Genomic DNA, 23,054 nt, shown 5'->3' with positions numbered 1-23,054 from the left:
ATAAAACTGAAGGTGGATGGAGCAAGATGGGTGATTATTGGTGCCTATGCACCTGGGCATGAGAAGAAAGATCATGAGAGGCAAGTGTTTTGGGAGCAGCTGAGTGAGTGTGTTACCAGTTTTGGTGCACAAGACCGGATTATAGTGATGGAAGTTTTATATGCAAAGGGAATGATTGGTGTACATGGGGTGTTCAGTGTTGTTAATGGAAATGGCGATGAGCTTGTAGATTTGTGTGCTGAAAAAGGACTGGTGAATGGAAATACCTGGTTTAAAAAGAGACATATACATAAGTATATGTATGTAAGTAGGAGAGATGGCCAGAAAGCGTTATTGGATAACATGCTAATTGATAGGCGCATGAAATAGAGACTTCTGGATGTTAATGTGTTGAGAGGTGCAACTGGAGGGATGTCTGATCATTGTTGTGTGAAGGCGAAGGTGAAGATTTGTAGAGGTTTTCATAAAAGAAAAGAGAATATTGGGGTAAAGAGAGTGGTGGGAGTAAGTGAGCTTGGGAAGAGACTTGTGTGAGGAAGTACCAGGAAAGACTGAGTGCAGAATGGAAAAAGATGAGAGCAAAGGACATAGGGGGAGTGAGGGAGGAATGGGATGTATTTAGGGAAGCAGTGATGGCTTGTGCAAAAGATTCTTGTGGCATGAGAAAGGTGGGAGGTGGGCAGATTAGAAAGGGTAGTGAGTGGTAGGATGAGTGAAAGAGAAGAGAGAGGCATTTGGACAATTTTTGCAGGGAAATAGTGCAAATGACTGGGAGATGTATAAAAGAAAGAAGTAGGAGGTCAAGAGAAAGGTGCAAGAGGTGAAAAAGAGGGCAAATGAGAGTTGGGGTGAGAGAGTATAATCAAATTTTAGGGAGAATAAAAAGATGTTTTGGAAGGGGGTAAATAAAGTGCGTAAGACAAGAGAACAAATGGAAACATCGATGAAGGGGGCTAATGGGAAGGTAATAACAAGTAGTGGTGATTTAAGAAGGAGATGGAATGACTATTTTGAAGGTTTGTTGAATGTTTTAGATGATAAAGTGGCAGATATAGGGTATTTAGGTCGAGGTGATGTGCAAAGCGAGAGGGTCAGGGAGAATGGTTTGGTATACAGAGGAGAGGTAATGAAAGCTTTGCGGAAGGTGAAAGCCAGCAAGCCGGCGGGTTTAAATGGTAATGCTGTGGAATTTATCAAAAAAGGGGGTGACTGTATTGTTGACTGGTTGGTGAGGATATTCAATGTATGTATGGCTCATGCTGAAGTACCTGAGGATTGGCGGAATGCATGCATAGTGCCATTGTACAAAGGCAAAGGGGATAAAGGTGAGTGTTCAAATTACAGAGGTATAAGTTTGTTAAGTATTCCTGGTAAATTATATGGGAGGGTATTGATTGAGAGGGTGAAGGCATGTACAGAGCATCAGATTGGGGAAGAGCAGTGTGGTTTCGGAAGTGGTAGAGGATGTGTGGATCAGGTGTTAGCTTTGAAGAATGTATGTTAGAAAATACTTAAAAAACAGATGGATTTGTATGGAGCATTTATGGATCTGGAGAAGGCATAAGACAGACTTGATAGAGATGCTCTGTGGAAGGTATTAAGAATATATGGTGTGGGAGGCAAGTTGCTAGAAGCAGTGAAAAGTTTTTATCGAGGATGTAAGGCATGTGTACGTGTAGGAAGAGAGGAAAGTGATTGGTTCCCAGTGAATGTTGGTTTGCGGCAGGGGTGTGTGATGTCTCCATGGTTGTTTAATTTGTTTATGGATGGGGTTGTTAAGGAGGTGAATGCAAGAGTTTTGGAGAGAGGTGCAAGTCTGTTGTGGATGAGAGGGCTTGGGAAATGGGGCAGTTGTTGTTCGCTGATGATACCGTGTTGGTGGCTGATTCGGGTGAGAAACTGCAGAAGCTGGTGACTGAATTTGGTAGTGTGTGAAAGAAAGCTGAGAGTAAATGTGAAGAGCAAGGTTATTAAGTACAGTAAGGTTGAGGGACAAATCAATTGGGAGGTAAGTGTGAATGGAGAAAAACTGAAGGAAGTGAAGTGTTTTAGATATCTGGGAGTGGATTTGGCAGCGGATGGAACCATGGAAGTGGAAGTGAGTCACAGGGTGAGGGAGGGGGCGAAGGTTCTGGGAGTGTTGAAGAATGTGTGGAAGGCGAGAACATTATCTCCGAGAGCAAAATGGGTATGTATAAAGGAATAGTGGTTCCAACAATGTTATATGGTTGCAAGGCATGGGCTATAGACAGGGTTGTGCGGAGGAGGGTGTATGTGTTGGAAATGAGATGTTTGAGGACAATATGTGGTGTGAGGTGGTTTGATCGAGTACATAATGAAAGAGTGAGAGATGTATGGTAACAAAAAGAGTGTGCTTGAGAGAGCAGAAGAGGGTGTATTGAAATGGTTTGGTCACATGGAGAGAATGAGTGAGGAAAGATTGACAAAATGGATATATGTATCGGAGGTGGAGGGAACAAGGAGAAATGGAAGACCAAATTGGAGGTGCAAGGATGGAGTGAAAAAGATTTTGAGTGATTAAGGCCTGAACATGCAGGAGGGTGAAAGGCGTGCAAGGAATAGAGTGAATTGGAACGATGCAGTATACCGGGGTCGACGTGATGTCAATGGATTGAACCAGGGCATGTGAAGCGTCTGGGGTAAACCATGAAAAGTTCTGTGGGGCCTGGATGTGGAAAGGGAGCTGTGGTTTCGGTGCATTATTACATGACAGCTAAAGACAGAATGTGAACGAAATTGGCCTTTGTTGTCTTTTCCTAGCACTACCTCGCGCACATTTGGGGGTAGGGGGTGGTTATTTTCATGTGTGGCGGGGTGGCGATGGGAATCAATAAAGGCAGACAGTATGAATTATGTGCATGTGTATATATGTATATGTCTGTGTGTATATATATATGTATATGTTGAGATGTATAGGTATGTATATTTACGTGTGGATGTGTATGTATATACATGTGTATGTGGGTGGGTTGGGTCATTCTTTCGTCTGTTTCCCTGCGCTACCTTGCTAACGCGGGAGACAGCGACAAAGCAAAATAAATATATAAATAAATAATATATACACATGTTATCCCTGAGGATAGGGGAGAAAGAATACTTCCCACGTATTCCCTGCGTGTAGTAGAAGGCAACTAAAAGAGGAGGGAGCAGGTGGTTGGAAATTCTCCCGTTTTTTTTCTTTAATTTTCCAAACGAACAGAGAAGGGGGCCAGGTGAGGATATTCCCTCAAAGGCCCAGTCCTCTGTTCTTAACACTACCTCGCTAATGCAGGAAATGGCGAATAGTATGAAAAAAAATACACATGTACATATTCATACTTGCGTGCCTTCATCCATTCCTGGCACTACTCCAACCAACAGGAAACAGCATCACCACCCACTCCATCAGCAAGGTAACGCTAGGAAAACAGACAAAAATGGCCACATTCATTCACACTCAATCTCTAGCTGTCATGTATAATGCACCAAAACCACAGCTCCCTATCCACTTCCAGGTCCCAGAGACTGTTCTATGGTTTACCCCAGACATTTAACATGCCCTGGTTCAGTCCATTGACAGCATGTTGACCCCAGTATACCACATGGTTGTAATTCACTCTATTCCATGCATGCCTCTCACCCTTCTGTATGTTCAAGCCGAATGCTCAAATCTTTTTCACTTAATCCTTCCACCTCCACTTCGGTCTCCCACTTCTTGTTCCCTTCACCTCTGACACATATATCCTGTTTGTCAATCTTTCCTCACTCATTCTTTCCATATGTCTAAACCATTTCAACACACCCTCTTCTGCTCTCACAACCACACTTTTTATTTCCACACATCTCTCTTACCCTTTCATTACTTACTCGATCAAACCACCTCACACCACATATTGTCCTCGAACATTTCATTTCCAATTCATCCACCCTCCTCCATACAACCCTATCTATACCCAATACCTTGCAACCATATAACATTGCTGGAACTACTATTCCTTCAAACATACCCATTTTTGCTCTCTGAGATAATGTTCTCTCCTTCCACACATTCTTCATTGCTCCCAGAACCTTCACCCCTTCCCCCACCCTGACTCACTTCCGATTCCATGGTTCCATTCACTGCTAAGTCCACTCCCAGGTAATCCTTCACTTCTTCCAATTTTTCTCCATTCAAACCAATTTTATTTATTTTATTTTTATTTTGCTTTGTCGCTGTCTCCCGCGTTAGCGAGGTAGCGCAAGGAAACAGACGAAAGAATGGCCCAACCCGCCCACATACACATGTATATACATACATGTCCACACACGCACAATATACATACCTATACATCTCAATGTACACATAAATATACACACACAGACATATACATATATACACATGAACATAATTCATACTGTCTGCCTATATTTGTTCCTATCGCCACCTCGCCACACATGGAATAACAACCCCCTCCCCCCTCATGTGTGCGAGGTAGCACTAGGAAAGACACCAAAGGCCCCATTCGTTCACACTCAGTCTCTAGCTGTCATGTAATAATGCACCGAAACCACAGCTCCCTTTCCACATCCAGGCCCCACACACTTTGCATGGTTTACCCCAGACGCTTCACATGCCCTGGTTCAATCCACTGACAGCATGTCGACCCCGGTATACCACATCGTTCCAATTCACTCTATTCCTTGCACGCCTTTCACCTTCCTGCATGTTCAGGCCCCGATCACTCAAAATCTTTTTCACTCCATCTTTCCACCTCCAATTTGGTCTCCCACTTCTCCTCGTTCCCTCCACCTCTGACACATATATCCTCTTGGTCAATCTTTCCCCACTCATTCTCTCCATGTGACCAAACCATTTCAAAACACCCTCTTCTGCTCTCTCAACAACACTTTTTACTTCCACACATCTCTCTCACCCTTACATTACTTACTCGATCAAACCACCTCACACCACATATTGTCCTCAAACATCTCATTTCCAGCACATCCACCCTCCTGCACACAACTCTATCCATAGCCCATGCCTTGCAACCAAACAACATTGTTGGAACCACTATTCCTTCAAACATACCCATTTTTGCTTTCCAAGATAATGTTCTCGACTTCCAAACATTCTTCAAGGCTCCCAGAATCTTCGCCCCCTCCCCCACCCTATGATTCACTTCTGCTTCCATGGTTCCATCCGCTGCCAGATCCACTCCCAGATATCTAAAACACTTCGATTCCTCCAGCTTTTCTCCATTCAAACTTACCTCCCAATTGACTTGACCCTCAACCCTACTGTACCTAATAACCTTGCTCTTATTCACATTCCAATTAACTTGTCCCTCTTTTACCTTTGTAACCATAATTCAGTAAAATTATAAACATAACAGAGGTACCACTAGCACCCAAGATGTATTACTATCTACCCACTGATGCCATGACTGCTCCCTGCACAATAATTTGCCTATTGTTTAATCTTGTTTTCCATATGTACTCGCTGTAATTTAGGTAATCTAAGGACATTATAATGTCTATGCATGCTGTGTAAAGAAATGCAAATTTATTATATGGTGTTTATGAAAGTGCATATGCTGGAATGTACAAAGAATTACTTTTTTGTCAAATTACCTGTAAATATATATATTCCTTATTCTGTTCAAATACTGTACAAGGATGTTGTCATGAAAATAGGTACAGTGCTGTATCAGTACAAAGTATTAACACAATTTTGTTATATACCTTACATATTTGTTTTACATCATAATACAAGTAAAGATAGCACAATTTTACCATTTGTTTGCTTAAACAGACACCAAACTAAATAGGAAAAAAAATTTTCCTCCACCATGGCATATGAGAATAATGGTAAAATCTACTATTTCTGATAAAGAGTAATTGTTTCAGAGTATCTTGGCAAAATTTGATAAAGTATGGCTAATTTTTACATCACTAGCTGATTAACATAAAATGCCTTGTTTTCCTCTTTTATCATGTTTTTTTTTTTTTTTTTTTTGCCGCTGTCTCCCGCGTTTGCGAGGTAGCGCAAGGAAACAGACGAAAGAAATGGCCCAACCCACCCCCATACACATGTATATACATACGTCCACACACGCAAATATACATACCTACACAGCTTTCCATGGTTTACCCCAGACGCTTCACATGTCTTGATTCAATCCACTGACAGCACGTCAACCCCGGTATACCACATCGCTCCAAATCACTCTATTCCTTGCCCTCCTTTCACCCTCCTGCATGTTCAGGCCCCGATCACACAAAATCTTTTTCACTCCATCTTTCCACCTCCAATTTGGTCTCCCTCTTCTCCTCATTCCCTCCACCTCCGACACATATATTCTCTTGGTCAATCTTTCCTCACTCATTCTCTCCATGTGCCCGAACCATTTCAAAACACCCTCTTCTGCTCTCTCAACCACGCTCTTTTTATTTCCACACATCTCTCTTACCCTTACGTTACTTACTCGATCAAACCACCTCACACCACATATTGTCCTCAAACATCTCATTTCCAGCACATCCATCCTCCTGCGCACAACTCTATCCATAGCCCACGCCTTGCAACCATACAACATTGTTGGAACCACTATTCCTTCAAACATACCCATTTTTGCTTTCCGAGATAATGTTCTCGACTTCCACACATTCTTCAAGGCTCCCAGAATTTTCGCCCCCTCCCCCACCCTATGATCCACTTCCGCTTCCATGGTTCCATCCGCTGCCAGATCCACTCCCAGATATCTAAAACACTTCACTTCCTCCAGTTTTTCTCCATTCAAACTCACCTCCCAATTGACTTGACCCTCAACCCTACTGTACCTAATAACCTTGCTCTTATTCACATTTACTCTTAACTTTCTTCTTTCACACACTTTACCAAACTCAGTCACCAGCTTCTGCAGTTTCTCACATGAATCAGCCACCAGCGCTGTATCATCAGCGAACAACAACTGACTCACTTCCCAAGCTCTCTCATCCCCAACAGACTTCATACTTGCCCCTCTTTCCAAAACTCTTGCATTCACCTCCCTAACAACCTCATCCATAAACTAATTTAAACAACCATGGAGACATCACACACCCCTGCCGCAAACCTACATTCACTGAGAACCAATCACTTTCCTCTCTTCCTACACATACACATGCCTTACATCCTTGATAAAAACTTTTCACTGCTTCTAACAACTTGCCTCCCACACCATATATTCTTAATACCTTCCACAGAGCATCTCTATCAACTCTATCATATGCCTTCTCCAGATCCATAAATGCTACATACAAATCCATTTGCTTTTCTAAGTATTTCTCACATTTATCATCATGTATGATGTGGAAACTTTTATGCTGTTATGAGAAAAACTCCCTTTGGGAATAACGCCGAAGCAGGGAATAACAATGCTGTTTCCTGAGGGGCGTGGCAGCGACAATATGCACGTGTGTACATGCATATGTTGTGTCAATGCTACCTCACTGATGCAGGAAATGGCAAAAGTATGAAAAAAAAGAAGTGTATATGTATATGTGTGGGTGCTTATGTGTATGTAAGTGGATGGGCCATTCTTCGTCTGTTTCCTAGTGCTACCTCGCTGACCTGGGAAACAGCGATCAAGTATAATAAAATTAAAATCATTATCAATATTTATGGCAAAAGGGTTAAGAAATTTTATGAATCATTTCAGTGTGAATGAATGAGGCCTTTTTTTGTTTTCCTGGCATGGTGAGAGCTCCTTACTTTTTTTATCCGAGAGCTTGGTGGTGACAGTAGGATTATAAAACAAGTTAGGTGTTTGTGTTTGTTGTGGGTGAGAGGCTGGTGAAAATGGGTCAGGCAGGTCTGGATGAGATGCTGGTGGCAGTGCTGCTGGTGACATCAAGCTCTCCTCTTTAAACTCCTCTTCCTCCTCCTCCTCATCTTCATCCTTCTCTGCTGGTGATGTTGTCTTCAGAATTTTCCTTGGCACTGAAGTAGAAGTTCAGATAATATTAGGAGTATTCATCATGTTTGTTGATACCATGTATTACTTTACTATAATACACAGGTAAAATAATACTTTTAAACCTTACACTTTCTGTGAACTAAATTCTTTCTGGCCAATCTGAGAAACCTGACTCATAACCTCCTGCCTTAACAAGTAACCTGTCACCCTCTTCCATAAGTAAGTGTAGGGAAGTTTCCTTGTCCATCTGTCTTGGGTCAGCTAAGAAGAACTTTTCAGTTTATTTCACCATATGCTTATCCGTAAAATCCCCATGTAAAGAGAATTAGGTTGCAACCAAAACAGAGAACAAGGACCCACCTTCCCCTCACAAGCCACTTGTCTCCACATGTGAACATCATCTCCTCTGGCTCTCTCTTTCTCTCGAGCCACTTGATACAAATTTTCTCCTTTACACTTTACTAAATCCACAGGGCAGCTAGAACAGTTCAGTAACAGTACAAGACAGTTTAAAACATACCAGAAAGATAACTTATTGAGGAATTTGTTTATCAGCAGGGGAAAGGGTGAGTTAGGTTAGGTTCAGTTCGAACAAGTTGGGAAGGGGAGGCTTGGTTCTAAGTGTAAGGATCCACTTGCAAAGCGTTCTCAAAGAATATAATCCTCCATACAGTCAAGGAGTTAAGTGCACAGTTTGCCAGTGAGGTACCCCCATATACTTGCTCCTGTACTTGTTTGTCTATGCTGCCTCTGCCTCAAGTAACTAGTGCTTCTATCTACTGCTCATACCAATTTGCCACAAGGTAAGGCTAAAGCATAGTGCTCATCACAGGAAAATATATGAGTTACGAAGAATGAGCTGTGTGAGTTAAGTGTTGTCGAGCGTTATGCATGAAAAGGAGAGAATTGTGATTGTGGCCAGAATGCCAGTATTCCACATGTGGGAGAGGCAGAAAGAAAAGACAGCTATTGAGGTCAGAGGAGTGCCCACTACACAGCCGTCACTAACTCTCCCAGTACCCAGATGGGTAGTATTGGTAATATACTTCCCAGGTCATTGGCTGCCTACTAACTACTACCTGTTAAACAGGAAATATCCTTTTTCATCTCTAGCCATTCTTACACATATACACAGTATTTTTAATTAAAGGGGAAAGCATTCAACAAATCCAGACAACTGTTGTTAAACTTATCATGAGGATACAGTTTCTTCAAGATATAAACACTGTATGCACAACACACAATACACTCTTGAAACAGAAAAAAGACTTTCAAAAGGAACATACCACATGTATAAGCAGTTTTCAGGTACATATTGGAGTCAGGTGAGCAGGGTGAGCCAAATACTTCTGGATCTGCTTTTAGGTGACACTGGCGATGTCCATGGCAGAGCTTCATGACAATCTCATTCGCATAGCTTGCTTGGCAGTCTGATGTTTGTCAACTACTATTAGTGCAAATAATCTTAACAAACTGGTTATTATATATGAATGTACATTACAAAAAAATAGAGTTAAACACCACAAAGAAGTCATCATTAAATGTAATGCATGTACAACCTGAATGGTCCCAAAAATTTGCTCTGTCTTGAAATTACGTATATCTAAAACATATGGCAGCTGCATATTAATAATCGATTTTTTAATAACATGATCTGAAGGGTAGTGGATAGTATTTACATGAAGGTTACAAAAATGACTGAAATCATTTCTTTTTAAGGTCTTTTCCCCTGGCAGGAGACTGGCATATGGTTGGCTAACTTCTAAGCCTATGGTAATCAAGAAAGTACTGTAAATGTAATTATATTTGACCACCATTGCTTCCATAATCACATGGCACACCAGGGATACATCTACTGCATTAGAACTGAGTGGTACTTAAAAATATAACCTCAGTCTTGGTACTCCACCAATTATGGACATCCACCTTACTTACAGGTGCTTATACTTATGAGCATTCACTAACAGTTTTCATCTTTTATTAACCCATTGATTGCTGATGTGCTGTAAATAGTACAAGATTCTTTGCTGACTTCAAGTGTGTGTTATATGGTCTGAGGCAATAAAAAATCTGGGTAAGCTATATGGCAGAGTTGTGTCAGTAAGCAAATATTGACATCTCAAGAAAATGTTTCCATATCCTCCAACCATATTCTTTTTTAACTTGGCAGTTAAGTAATCATCAAAATGCTGTGGGGCATAACACATAAATTTTGCACTTCCTAGGCAGTATGAAAATGTATATAGATAATTCATACAAACTTATATAACTAATAAAGCACCTATTATTAGGATTTGTAATATGACTGCATTCTGAAATGTGTATGTATTACACCCATGGGGGAATTACTGTACACTGGCAGTGCTGCAGCCATTTATTTAGGGGTAAACAAGTATCAGTATACTTCAGGGAGAATATGATGTTTTGGAAGGAGGTTGATATAGTGTGAGAAAATGGGACAAATGGGGAAGTGGTAACAGGCAGTGATGATGTGAGTAGGAGATGGAATGAGTATTCTGAAGAAATGTTTAATGAGGAGATTGAATGAGTATGCTGAAGGACTGTTTAATGAGTTTGATGACAGGGCAGACATAGGATGTCTGGGTTGGATATGTATGGAATGTGGTTTAATGAAGAGAAAAGAGGTGATGAAATCTTTATTTTATTATTTTTTTTTTATTATACTTTGTCGCTGTCTCCCGCGTTTGCGAGGTAGCGCAAGGAAACAGACGAAAGAAATGGCCCCCCCCCCCCCCCATACACATGTATATACATACGTCCACACACGCAAATATACATACCTACACAGCTTTCCATGGTTTACCCCAGACGCTTCACATGCCTTGATTCAATCCACTGACAGCACGTCAACCCCGGTATACCACATCGCTCCAATTCACTCTATTCCTTGCCCTCCTTTCACCCTCCTGCATGTTCAGGCCCCGATCACACAAAATCTTTTTCACTCCATCTTTCCACCTCCAATTTGGTCTCCCTCTTCTCGTTCCCTCCACCTCCGACACATATATCCTCTTGGTCAATCTTTCCTCACTCATTCTCTCCATGTGCCCAAACCACTTCAAAACACCCTCTTCTGCTCTCTCAACCACGCTCTTTTTATTTCCACACATCTCTCTTACCCTTACGTTACTCACTCGATCAAACCACCTCACACCACACATTGTCCTCAAACATCTCATTTCCAGCACATCCATCCTCCTGCGCACAACTCTATCCATAGTCCACGCCTCGCAACCATACAACATTGTTGGAACCACTATTCCTTCAAACATACCCATTTTTGCTTTCTGAGATAATGTTCTCGACTTCCACACATTCTTCAAGGCTCCCAGAATTTTCGCCCCCTCCCCCACCCTATGATCCACTTCCGCTTCCATGGTTCCATCCGCTGCCAGATCCACTCCCAGATATCTAAAACACTTCACTTCCTCCAGTTTTTCTCCATTCAAACTCACCTCCCAATTGACTTGACCCTCAACCCTACTGTACCTAATAACCTTGCTCTTATTCACATTTACTCTTAACTTTCTTCTTCCACACACTTTACCAAACTCAGTCACCAGCTTCTGCAGTTTCTCACATGAATCAGCCACCAGCGCTGTATCATCAGCGAACAACAACTGACTCACTTCCCAAGCTCTCTCATCCCCAACAGACTTCATACTTGCCCCTCTTTCCAAAACTCTTGCATTTACCTCCCTAACAACCCCATCCATAAACAAATTAAACAACCATGGAGACATCACACACCCCTGCCGCAAACCTACATTCACTGAGAACCAATCACTTTCCTCTCTTCCTATAGACATATATACCTTGTGGAAGGAGGAAGAGAGAAGACTGAGTGGTTCCAGGTTAAAGGTTAGCCTGCAGCAGGGATGTGTGATGAGACCATGGCTGTTTAATTTGTTTATGGATGGTGTGGTGAGCGAGATAAATGCAAGGGTCTTAGAGAGAGGGGAGAGGGGTTTGGGATGTATCAGCATCATCTGCTGATGACATGGCACTGGTAGCAAATTCAAGTGAGAAACTGCAGAAATTGGTGTGTGTGTTTAGTAAACCGTGAGAAAGAAGGATTTTGAGCATAGATGCAAATAAAAGCAAGATTACTGAGTTTTAGCTGGTCAGATTGACAGGCTGGTTGGGGTGTGAGTGTGAATGAAGAAAATTTAGAGGAAGGGAAATGTTTTCGATACCTTAAGACACTGGAAGAAGATTTTGCCACTGAGGAGTCTCTTACTTCATTGGAGACTAAGTTAGTGCTGTGGAGACTGGGAGATTGGGAAAGTATCGCAGAATTTGCCAATGAGTTAGAGGAGAAGCTTGGAAGCTATGTGAATGTAAGGGGACAGCATGGGCCTTGATGGAGCAGAGTTTGAAGGTAAGGTTCATAATGGATCTCAAGAATTCTTCAGGTGATCTACAAGACACTAATGCACAAGGCTAGAAATGTGGAGGCATTCAGGGAGAGGCCACCCCACCCAGAAATTCCTAGGAAAGGTCATGGGGCATGCAACCTAAACACAGGAAGACTGGAAATGTTCAGGGAAGGACAGGCAGGAGACAGGGGACACAGCGAAGTAGAGCAGCTAAGACGACAGGCCCAGGACCTGCAAAGTAGAAATAAGGCAGACACAGGCTGGTGTGAGGAGAGATATAGTAAGGGAGTGGCCCCATTTTCTGGTTGGTGCTCTGGGTGCGGGAGAATAGGAGATAAGGCAGAGGATTGTGAGGGGATGAATGGATGAGAGATCAGATGAGGGAAGAAGAACAGGCCCACCCCTGCCCTTTAACAATGCTAGTATAGAAGTCTCAGGAGGGGCCACCACAAGGCCACTGGGGATGTACAACATTATGAAAATGAGGTGAGAAACAGATCAACTCTATTGCACAGGGCCCATCAAGAGAGAAGAGATCAGGGGGCTCCAAGAAGTTAATCAGAAAGGATGTTAAGTTGATTGACTGTTCCATCTCATGTCAGAAGAAAGGAACTGGAGCCCAAGGGATTTACCTAACAGGACTAGGGAGAATTTACACTAAGGGCAGCCAATGAGAGACAATTCCCTACAATGGGTACATAGCAGTGAATGTAGCTATACAAGGGAGAGTGGATGCATGGTGCGGAATGCTAATACAGAGGTTGCTAGGTGGTCAGTCTCAAAAGAACCAGTGTTTGGTGGGAATAATATCATAATATCACTGAGTATTGCAGACGGCAATATGCAAAACTACAGCTCCACCTGCTGCCTCTGAAGTGGGCAGTCACAGAAAAGTTCAAAGGTTATCTTATAAGAGGAAAGTTTAAGGTAATGATGGATAACAACCCAAAGACACATCTAGAGTAATCTAACCTGGGGGTGTCAGAGCGGTGCTGGTTGACTGATCTGGCCACATTTAATTTTACCATGGAGTGCTGGACAGGTAAGGTGAATGGGTATGCTGATGCTATGTTGCAAAAGAAGAATGTACCAGAGCCTGATAATGTGGAGGCGTTGGGTGTGGAAGTAACAGAAAAGGAGAGAGCGGGGGAGGCATAAGATAAAGGTCAGTACGACACTAAACAGAAGGGACAATTTTTCACGAAAAACAAAAAAAGGGGTAACATGTGGTTCTTAACATAGCAGAAAAGTTAGCAGAGAACTTTATTAAAAAGAAAAGATGACTCACCTTCATCTGGGACACCAGTGGGCTGGGGACAAGTAAAGAATTCAGATAGACTTCGACCAAATAAGACATTGTATATTGCTAGTCTTGAGTTTTTTTCACACTGGAGCGTCAGTTCCCCGTACTCACACACAATTTTGTTGATGAATGTCTCTGAAAGATTCATCAAAATGAATGAAACAATGCTGAGAATGAGAAGTTTCTGAAATTCTTTTAAAAAAGCGTTACACAATAACATGATCACAAATGAATTGCTAAGAAAGTTGCATCAGAGGTGTTTTAAGATTAAAGATACCATATTGGCAGAATGACACTTACAGTAATATTGCAATGATATAACCTCATATGTAAAACAAGTTGTAAAAAACGTTTTATAAACGCTGGATAATGTAGGAATGATACAGATAAAGGTAAATTAACACCACATGACTTTTTGTCAATTAAAATTGGCTGCATGCTAAGTTCTATCAATTAAACATCCAACCTCAATAACAAAATCATAAGATGGCAATCATTGATGACGTCGTTGGGAAAAATCTCTTGGAAACCTTTACACAAATATAATCTTTAGATGTAAATTAAAGTAATTTTAAAGGATGTCATGCTAATACGTATCTATACATCAGAGTACACTGGAATGCTCTGTCTAGGGAAAGCTTACAAATGGTAATAGCATACTAACTATTACTATGACAACCTGAACACCCAAGTAACTAGGATTCAATCAACTCCAGTATCTTTCAATGTAACAATAAATTGTTCTTTGACTATCAAAAGTTATGTAGGAATGATCTCTCGAACTGTATCATTATATTTCTTTCATATATACTTTCTGACACTTCTATCCTTACATCATCTTATGTTCAAGAAACATTTTTAATTTTCTGTGTTGTTGTGTTGTCTGCAAAAACCATTGTCTGCCACCCATATATTTTCAAATGTGATACAAATCTAAAGTTTATTGTGGGTACAAGTATATAATGCTCTTAGGGTGAAATCATCAAACATTTAGTCACTGACAATAGTATTTCTAAAGGTGTGAGCCCATCAAATTGCCTCACTATGCCTCAGGCTATCTTGAAGGATGTTCATTCTTTACTCTCCCTAACTATCACTTCACATTTTAGGAATTTCAGTTCTGAGCACTTTATTTCTTCCTACTCTGCTTCAAGACAGTTGGCCTTTATCTTTCTAAGGAGGAGGAAGCCTGAATTCTCATCTAAAAACACAAAAATGTGAATATATGAGATTTCTAGGTGCAGTGGGTGCTCAAAACACACAAACAGCTGGGCTTCCTGCAAACACTTTTATCAGTGCCTCACCTCATTCAGGAAATCAAGACCCACCCTCTGGACCAAAAAATTTAACCTTGCATACTTCAGGAACCTTGCCAATTCCATGCCCAGCTGCAGATAATAATCAAGGCCGAAGAAGAGATGGCAAAGAACTAAAATATAAGTAAGACATCAACTTAGAAAATGTATGGGGAAGCAAACAAGGTTTTTGTGGACACTATATATACACTGCATTACAACAGAAAGAAGGAAAAAGATCAGAGTAAAAGGCAGCAGCCACAGCCTTTGCTTTCCCACCTGAACCTCTGCTCACAAGAGTATGGATAAGGAAAACAAAAATCTAACCACAACTGTAGAGTTGCAATAAAATAATATCATATAGTACATCTTGGTATAAGCTATTGATCTATGTAGGAAACAGCTTCAGAGAGTGGTGTTGTTGAAATTCTGTTGATATATTGCTGGAAGTTGAAAAGGTGAAAAATTTTGTAGGTTTGTTAAATACTGGTTTAGTATCTTAGTAAAGTTTCTAGTCATGCTTTTTATGTTTACTGGGTTGCAAAAAAGTCGAATATGATGGTAGGTACCTGTTGTAGCTCAAATATTTGCCTATATAAAGACTTCTTTGTGCCTATTTGAATGTGAAGGAAGCATAAGAGTAAATGGTAGAGCAAGAGAGATAGCAGTAAAAACATATATGTAAATAAACAGAGAGGAAGGGGAGTAACTAACATGGTATACAGAGTAATAAGTGAGGCTGGAGAGTAACTACAAGGGAAAAAATGGACTAAGAGGCAGGAGACAAAAGTACAGGGTAAGAAGTAACCAGTGAGGAAGGAGATTATCTTATAAAGCAGAGTAACATATGAGCATCGAGAACTAAACATGCAAAGTAGGAGAACAACCAGTGGCACAAAACCTGTGAAACAGGAGAGCAAACAGACGAGCATGATGTTTGGACTAACCTGGACGACACTTGTAGGCAACTTCGATGTACTTGCGAGTGTAGGGGCAGGGGTCAGTATTGATGAAAGTATCTGGCATCACGTGGATCTTGCACTGCATTTCATGTTGGCACTTGTTTACCACCAGCTGTAGAGTCCTGTACTGTACACAGAACGTAAGAACAGTATGTATATGAGCACTCAGCCATGTAATCACATAAACAACAGCATTTACATATGCAGTATATAAAGATTTATATATTTTTCATACTTGTTTGCCATTTCCTGCATTAGCAAGGTATTGCCAAGAACAGATGAAGAAAGGCTACATTAGCTCACATCTCTGGCTATCAGGTGTAATGCATCAAAACCACAGCCCCCTCTCCACAACCCGGCCCCTCAGACTTTCCTGTGGCTTCCTCCGATTACTTTACATGCCCTGGTTCAGTTCACTGACAGCATGTCAATTCCTGTATGCCATATCACTCCAGTTCATTCAACTTTGAGCATGCCTTTCATCCTCTTGTCCTGAGTACTTGGAGACTTTTACATTCCATCCTTCCATCTCCAAGTTCATCTCTCTCTTCTCTTTGTCCCCTACACTTATGAAACACTTATCCTCTTTGTCAAATATCCTTACTCATTCTCTTAATCTCTTCACAAACAGCATAACCTCTTCAGCTCTCTCAACCACACTCTTCTTATTACTGCACTTATTACTTACTCTTTTATTACTTGATCAAACTACCACACACCACATGTCTTCAAACAGTATCCCACACGTCCGCCCTCCTCTGTACGTCCTCATCCGTAGACCAAGGCTTGCATCCATACAACATTGTTGGGACTATTATACCTTCAAACATACTCATTTTTGCCCTTGCAGAAAATTACCTCTCCAGAAATTTTTTGATGCTCCCCAAACCTTCACCCCTCACCCACTTAACAACACAATTCCACTTCCATGGTTCCATTTGTGGCTAGGTCCACTCAGGTATCTAAAACACTTCACTTCCTAAAAAATTCTCCATTCAAACTCACCCCAGCTACTCTGTCCTGCTAAACCTAATAATCTTGCTTTTATTCACATATACTTTCAACTTCTTCCATTTGCACACACTCTAAAACTCAACACCTACTTCTGCAGTTTCTCACTCAAATCTGCCATCAGTGTTGTGTCATCAGCGAATAACACTGATTCACTTCCTATCCCCCCCAAACCCTAAAGACAGTACACTTGCCCCTCTATATAAGACCCTTGCATTTATCTTTCTCAATGCCTCAACCATGAATAAGTTAAACAGTCATGGTGACATCACACACCCTGCTGCAGACCAAACTTAATCTGGAACTACTTACACTCCTCTATTCCTATCACATATATGCTTTACACTCCTGATAAAAGCTTTTCATTGCTTCTAGTAGCTTTCCTTCCACACCATATATTTGTAAGACCTTCCACAGGGGATCTCTTTCAACCTTATCTTATGCTTTTTCCATATCCATAAATGCCACATACAAATCCTGTTTCTTTAAGTATTTCTCACACACATTCCTTTAAAGCAGAATCGTGATCCACACATCCTCTTCCACTCTTAAAATCATATTGCTTCTTCCTGATCTAATGCCATGTGCATGCCTCTGTCACCACTCTACCATACAATTTACCAAGCACACCCAACAAACATGTACCTCTGTAGTTTGAACACTCAATTTTTTCCCCCCTTGCCTTTCTACAATGGTACTATATATGCATTCTACAAACCTTAGGCATCTTACTGTGATCCTAACCAAACAACAAAACAGTCACACTTCTTTATGAAATTCAAATGCTTTCACCACTTCTCTTTCACTCTGCATATCTCCCCAACCCAAACACCCTACATCTGCCAACCCAACATTAAACAAATTCAACAATCCTTCAAAATACTCAGTCCATTTTCCCATATCATCACTACCAGTTACCAATTCCCTAATTGCCCCCTTCACCAATGTTCCCATTCATCCTCTTTTTTTCACACAACCTCTTCCAAAACACCTTATTCTCCCTCAAGTTTACTAATACTCACTCACCCCACCACTCATTTACTCTCTTTTTCAACCCCTGTGACTTCCTCCTGACCTCCTCCTGCTTAAGCACTCCTTTGTAAGTACCATCCATACACCTTTAGTGCCAGAGTTGGTTGCTCTAGGTTTTGTGGTTCACTGTGCTGAGGAAAGAGTTCTTGTTGGTAGTTTGCATGTCTGATTAGATTAGTGATAACACTAATCTAGGTTTGGTTTTGTTCTATGACTTCTGGTGAAAGTGGTTTCGTCTCAGATGTTTTTCATTTTTGTATAAAGATGCCTACAATTTGTGGGAAGAAATTTGGGTTGTATTTCATTGTACGTCCTTGTTGTACATACTTTTTGCTGGCTTGGTTGGTGATATTGAAGTATGAGATGGCATATACAGGGATGGAAAAACATCTATTGTGAAGTTTAGGAGCCTGGATTCCGTGTACTGTGTGAACACTGCCCAATGAGCTTTCTAATGGTTTTTGAAGTCTCTGATGGTTGTGTGAGTAGGGTGGGTTAGTCAAAGGGTTGTCAGGATGGGTATGTGGTCAGAGGAGAGTCTGTGTAGTGTGCATCTGGTGGTCTTTTGTGTGCATGATGGTGAACAAAAACTAATGTCTGGCGAGGCTGGTTTTTGGCTGACAGGTTTCATCGGTTTAGGATGTTGAAAGGGTGCAGTTTACATGTGAATAGTTCACCTTGGGGATCTTGGATGTGGGTGTTGAGCCGTAAAGAATGGTGAGCACTGAAATCATACAGACAGGTGTAAGGTATCTTAGTTGGGTTCTACGGTAAAAGAGAGTACCTGGGAGGGTAGGTGGATGGGAAAAGTATGTAGGTGTTGATCTTGTTGCATAGTTTTATTTTTGTGGACAGTATTTCGCGTTATCTTTTTTTTTTCTTTTTGAGAATTGGAAGCTGTAGCGTTTGTATCATGAGTGGACCTCCTTGTCCAACGTGTTTCAGGGTTAAGTAATTCTAGAAAAGAAGAAGGAAGGAACTAGGCTAAATTTGATTTCATTTTGAAAAAAAGTTAGTACCTCTGTGTGCTTGTGTCTAATACCATGGAGTTGAATTGTGCAATGTTTCGTGTCAACTAAGACTACCGAATGCTGAAGACAACCTGAGAGAGAAAAGCGAGCACTGGATCAGGGTGGAGGCGAGAAACATTGTGTGTTGACTCACGTCGACTTCCTGAGGGTAGTGGCAGGCGGCCTTGGGCTGGGTGTGTGAGTGTGGCGCTAAGGGCGGACAAGGGTCGTGGCCCGCCTCTCCTCCCTCCGCTTGTCTTGGCCGCCCGTACCTGGCGAAGGTGATATCGATGGTGGTGGTGTTGGGGCATTGGAGCGTGAGGCTCGTGTCGTCGCACGCATGCCGCTGGAAGGTCTTCAGGGTGCCTGCCAAAAGCGCTGGAATGAGAACCAGAAGAAGCACCTGTTAGCCGAAGGCCCGCCACCAGGAAGCAAGAGGCACCCAACATGCTCCTCCCCGGCCATGTTACTATCACAACCCAACCGAATTAACTAAAAATAGATAAATACTTAGTACATGCAGAAGGGCAGGGACGCCATGCACAGAGTTGGTCAACAAAACCAAGCAAAATTAAGCAAAGCAGAGCAGCACGAGGTAAACAAGACGTAAACAAAGCAGAAATGGCCAGGCATGATAGGGGGCGCATCAGTAGCTTGATCAGCAGACGACACATACTTACCATTTCCACTTTCTTTGCAAAATCAAGAAAAAACTGCTAGAATGTTTAGTATGTTTACCTAGCGTTGCTCCAACCAAAGAGTGTGTCGTCACACCATTTACTATGGTGCCAGTGTCCCTACTCATAACACTAGTGCTTTGCCACACCGTCTGCACGTCTCATACATCATGGGTCTGTCACACCACCAGCACACTACACCACAGCGTGAGTCTGTCACACTACCATCACCATCGCACCACAGATGTGCCACACCATTACTGCACTACACCACCATGGGCCTGGACACTTGTCTCCTTTCACAACGTCCGTTCGAGACAAAGCTGCATCTCTGATCAGTTAAGACTGTTTTGAGACTGCGGTCAGTACACGTAGCTATGTACCAACCAAAACCTCACTGTTCAGGTACATATTAAAGATATCTGTCCATATGAGTATCAGTTCCCCAGCTGGACAGCCTATAAACAGTTCTAATACTTGCATACAGCACGATCTAAACAGTTCTGAGCCTAGTCGGTTTACAATGTATTCTCTTTTACCGCATTTGAGACATCCTTCTGATTTCAGTACTGATATTGTACAATGTCTGTGCTCCCACACCTAACTCGAGTTGCCCATGGGCCACGGTAGGCAAGTCAGTCCACTACCACAAAATCTCTCGGTGGGCGTTAAATTTATCTCATATTTATTTATGCTTACCCCAGAACCAATTTCAATGGCCTTTCTAAAGACCCCTGCAGCTCATGGGTGCGTTACTTCCAGCAGCAGATAAAGGGAGACTCCTCTGGAGTGAGAAGTTCTTTGACGAGACTGTACTCACAATGATTAAGCCTAACCAAAGCTGACTCTTCATTTGCGGTGTACCCTCAAGCAGGTGGAGTATAATCAGAGAGACACATTTTCATGAACCATTTTGTGCTTAAGCGAAAATGTCAAGGCAAAAACGACACTCAAGGGAAAGGAGGAGCATATACTAAAGACGAAATCTTACTAAAAAGGTAAGAAAAAAAAAAAAAAAACGCGTTGCCTTCAATCCTTGCGGCTTGAAGGCTAATGTTTCTCTGTCGTCATGTCCATGGGTTCATCTGGGGCTAACTTCAAACTACGTATCAGTTTTCATTCACATGTTCTTGTTGGTGTTCCCTGCATGTCTCTCATTTTTCCCTAGTAGTACATTCAATTGTGTTTCCATTCTTTACGGGGGTGAGGAGGACCTGACTTTTTGGTATGATATAACTTTTCGGTACATTCCAATGTAATTTTTTTCAGACTCTTACTGTCTCGTTCTTGTTTAGCGACTTTTACGTCAATCACATCGTCCATCATCTTCAATTTTCATGCCATATTTAGACTATCACGTGTCTCTGTCTTCTTTCTAGACTGTAAACTTTGAGTTTATCTCAAGATAGTTTGTTTGTTCTTCCCTCGATTTTGCTCGTGAAGTGCTCCTAAATTCTCTCTTTCTACATCTGTTGGTTGCGATAGTGGCCACACGACACAGCAGTCTTCAGTTTTGCTTAAGTATACATTAAACATTTTGATTAATAGATTTCTGCATGTTGTATTCAGTAAAAAAAAAAAGTCCTCGTTACCGTTAAACACATTACCTGGGCTCAAAAGTGCTATTATTAACAGAATGATCTCCACTTTTCATATTCATGACTCCAAATCCTTTGGTAATTCTTTTTATCACTCCCAGAACGGCCATTATACGGTCATAAATATGTTGTTGATATCATACTGACTTTATTGACATATATTCCATCAGATTTACTTCTGCCCATTTGCACCTTGTTTGTAAGTCTTTAGGCATTTTTTCTTTTTAATCATGTGATCCTATCATCACACCTTCATTCTAACATCATCACACCTTCATTCTAACAGTTCCGCCAGAAACCGAGTTAACCGGGAGAATTTACCTGCTGTTCCTCTGTCAAGGAACACTAATGAGAACGTATGACTGGGTCCTCCCTCGAAAATAATGAATCTCAAAAACCACTGTTACGTAGATCCTCAATCTAAATCTACATTCAACAGGTGGCGGGCGGCATGTCGTGTTGAAGATGTCAGAGTACGGTCATCACTTCACCTTGGCACGCGGGATTATCCCCACCTCCGTGACAGCAGGTTCGGAGGCTCGCCAAATAGTTGGAAGACAGTGCCATGCCATCTGCTGGCCCAGGAGGGGGCCAAGCCAAACCCCTCACCCACATACACCATTACTTTTTCATTCCAAGCGACAAAACAAAAAAAAAAATCCGAAATATTCTCCGGACTGTCGCACTATATATGGCAAAATGTCATAGGTAAGGAAAACCCTACGAGAAATTAATTAGCATTCAAAGTTATGTAAATGTTATGCTTAAATAGAAGGTGGGTTGAAGTGTCCTGGTGCGTTACCGTGAAGAGCGCGCGGCCGGAGGAGTCGGGTTGCAACATTTAAATCCGCCGACGCCATAACCGTCTTCCGGGAGGGAGTGAATTCGTCCTAATAAATTTTGCTCCATCTCAATTTAAGCCTTACGATGACAAACACACGGACGTATTCAAGAGTAATGATATTGTTTATTTTGGGAATTATAATTTATGTGCAACGCGGCCGCAGTTTTATATTAATGTGGTTTACCCATTTGTACTGGACGGTGAAGTGGAGTTTTAAACTACTAAACTTTGTGTGTGCCGTCTGCATTAACCACGTTCTCATTCATTCTAATTCCATTCGTCCACGATTCATACTATACAATTGCTTCGTTACAGTTTTTTTTTTTTTTTACGAGTTTCTTGTTTAACTGCATGTCATGTCCTTTGGTTGCTTTTCCCTCGCATCTCTCGAAGAACTGGTTACTGTCTACGTCGTCGACCCGAATTACGAATAAAAAGGCTATGATCAGGTCATCCGCCCATCATTCTTAAATCTTCCAAAATGAACGAATTCACAGCCTTCAGCCTTTCCCTGTAACTCAGTTCTCTTAATTCTGGTACTCATCTTTGCAGCCCTCATCTGGACCTTTTCTATTAGCTCTTGTTGCTTCTTTAGATGCTGTGACCAAACTTGAGATGCGTATATGACCAACTTGATAATTACTTCCTTAAACATATACGTTGTTGACCACCAAGTCCTACTTACACACAGAATAATAAAGTTTGTCTCCTGCTATATAACAATTATACCGGGTCTTCTTTCACTATGTCCTATCCTATTACTTTACGTTCTCTTGGGAAAAATTTCATCAGGTATGTATCAGAGCAACTTTTGAGTCTTTAGATCCCCTTGTAAGGTGATGCAATCCTCCTCACTCTTCATCTCATTCATGACCTTTGCATCTTCTGCAGATATATTCATGTAGGAGTCCATCCCTTCTGGCAAGTCATTTCATGTGGGTTGAAAAGAGTAAAAGTCCCAGAACAGAAGCCTGGGGCACTCCGC

At 41.6% G+C, this 23,054-nt stretch overlaps 1 protein-coding gene across 7 annotated transcripts in view; it reads right to left on the bottom strand.

The window, feature by feature from the left end:
• Window positions 1-23,054, bottom strand: part of LOC139746573 (uncharacterized) — a 408,313-nt gene that overhangs the window by 24,527 nt on the left and 360,732 nt on the right. For 4 of the 7 annotated variants that reach the window (XM_071657956.1, XM_071657952.1, XM_071657951.1 and 1 more), the window contains 5 exons: window positions 19,105-19,328; window positions 15,883-16,024; window positions 13,626-13,775; window positions 9,224-9,367; window positions 7,733-7,960 (listed from right to left, as the gene is read on the bottom strand). In XM_071657956.1, the coding sequence (XP_071514057.1) occupies window positions 7,733-7,960; window positions 9,224-9,367; window positions 13,626-13,775; window positions 15,883-16,024; window positions 19,105-19,328 (888 nt within the window). Of the gene's footprint in view, window positions 1-7,732; window positions 7,961-9,223; window positions 9,368-13,625; window positions 13,776-15,882; window positions 16,025-19,104; window positions 19,329-19,688; window positions 19,963-23,054 lie in introns of those variants that run through there. The other 3 variants (XM_071657955.1, XM_071657953.1, XM_071657954.1) reach the window with 3 other exon arrangements.

The sequence above is a fragment of the Panulirus ornatus genome, chromosome 65 (genome assembly GCF_036320965.1).
Source record: "Panulirus ornatus isolate Po-2019 chromosome 65, ASM3632096v1, whole genome shotgun sequence".
Taxonomy (NCBI): domain Eukaryota; kingdom Metazoa; phylum Arthropoda; class Malacostraca; order Decapoda; family Palinuridae; genus Panulirus; species Panulirus ornatus.
Note: the sequence above shows the minus strand (reverse complement) of the source record. Positions and strands in the feature narration are given on the sequence as shown.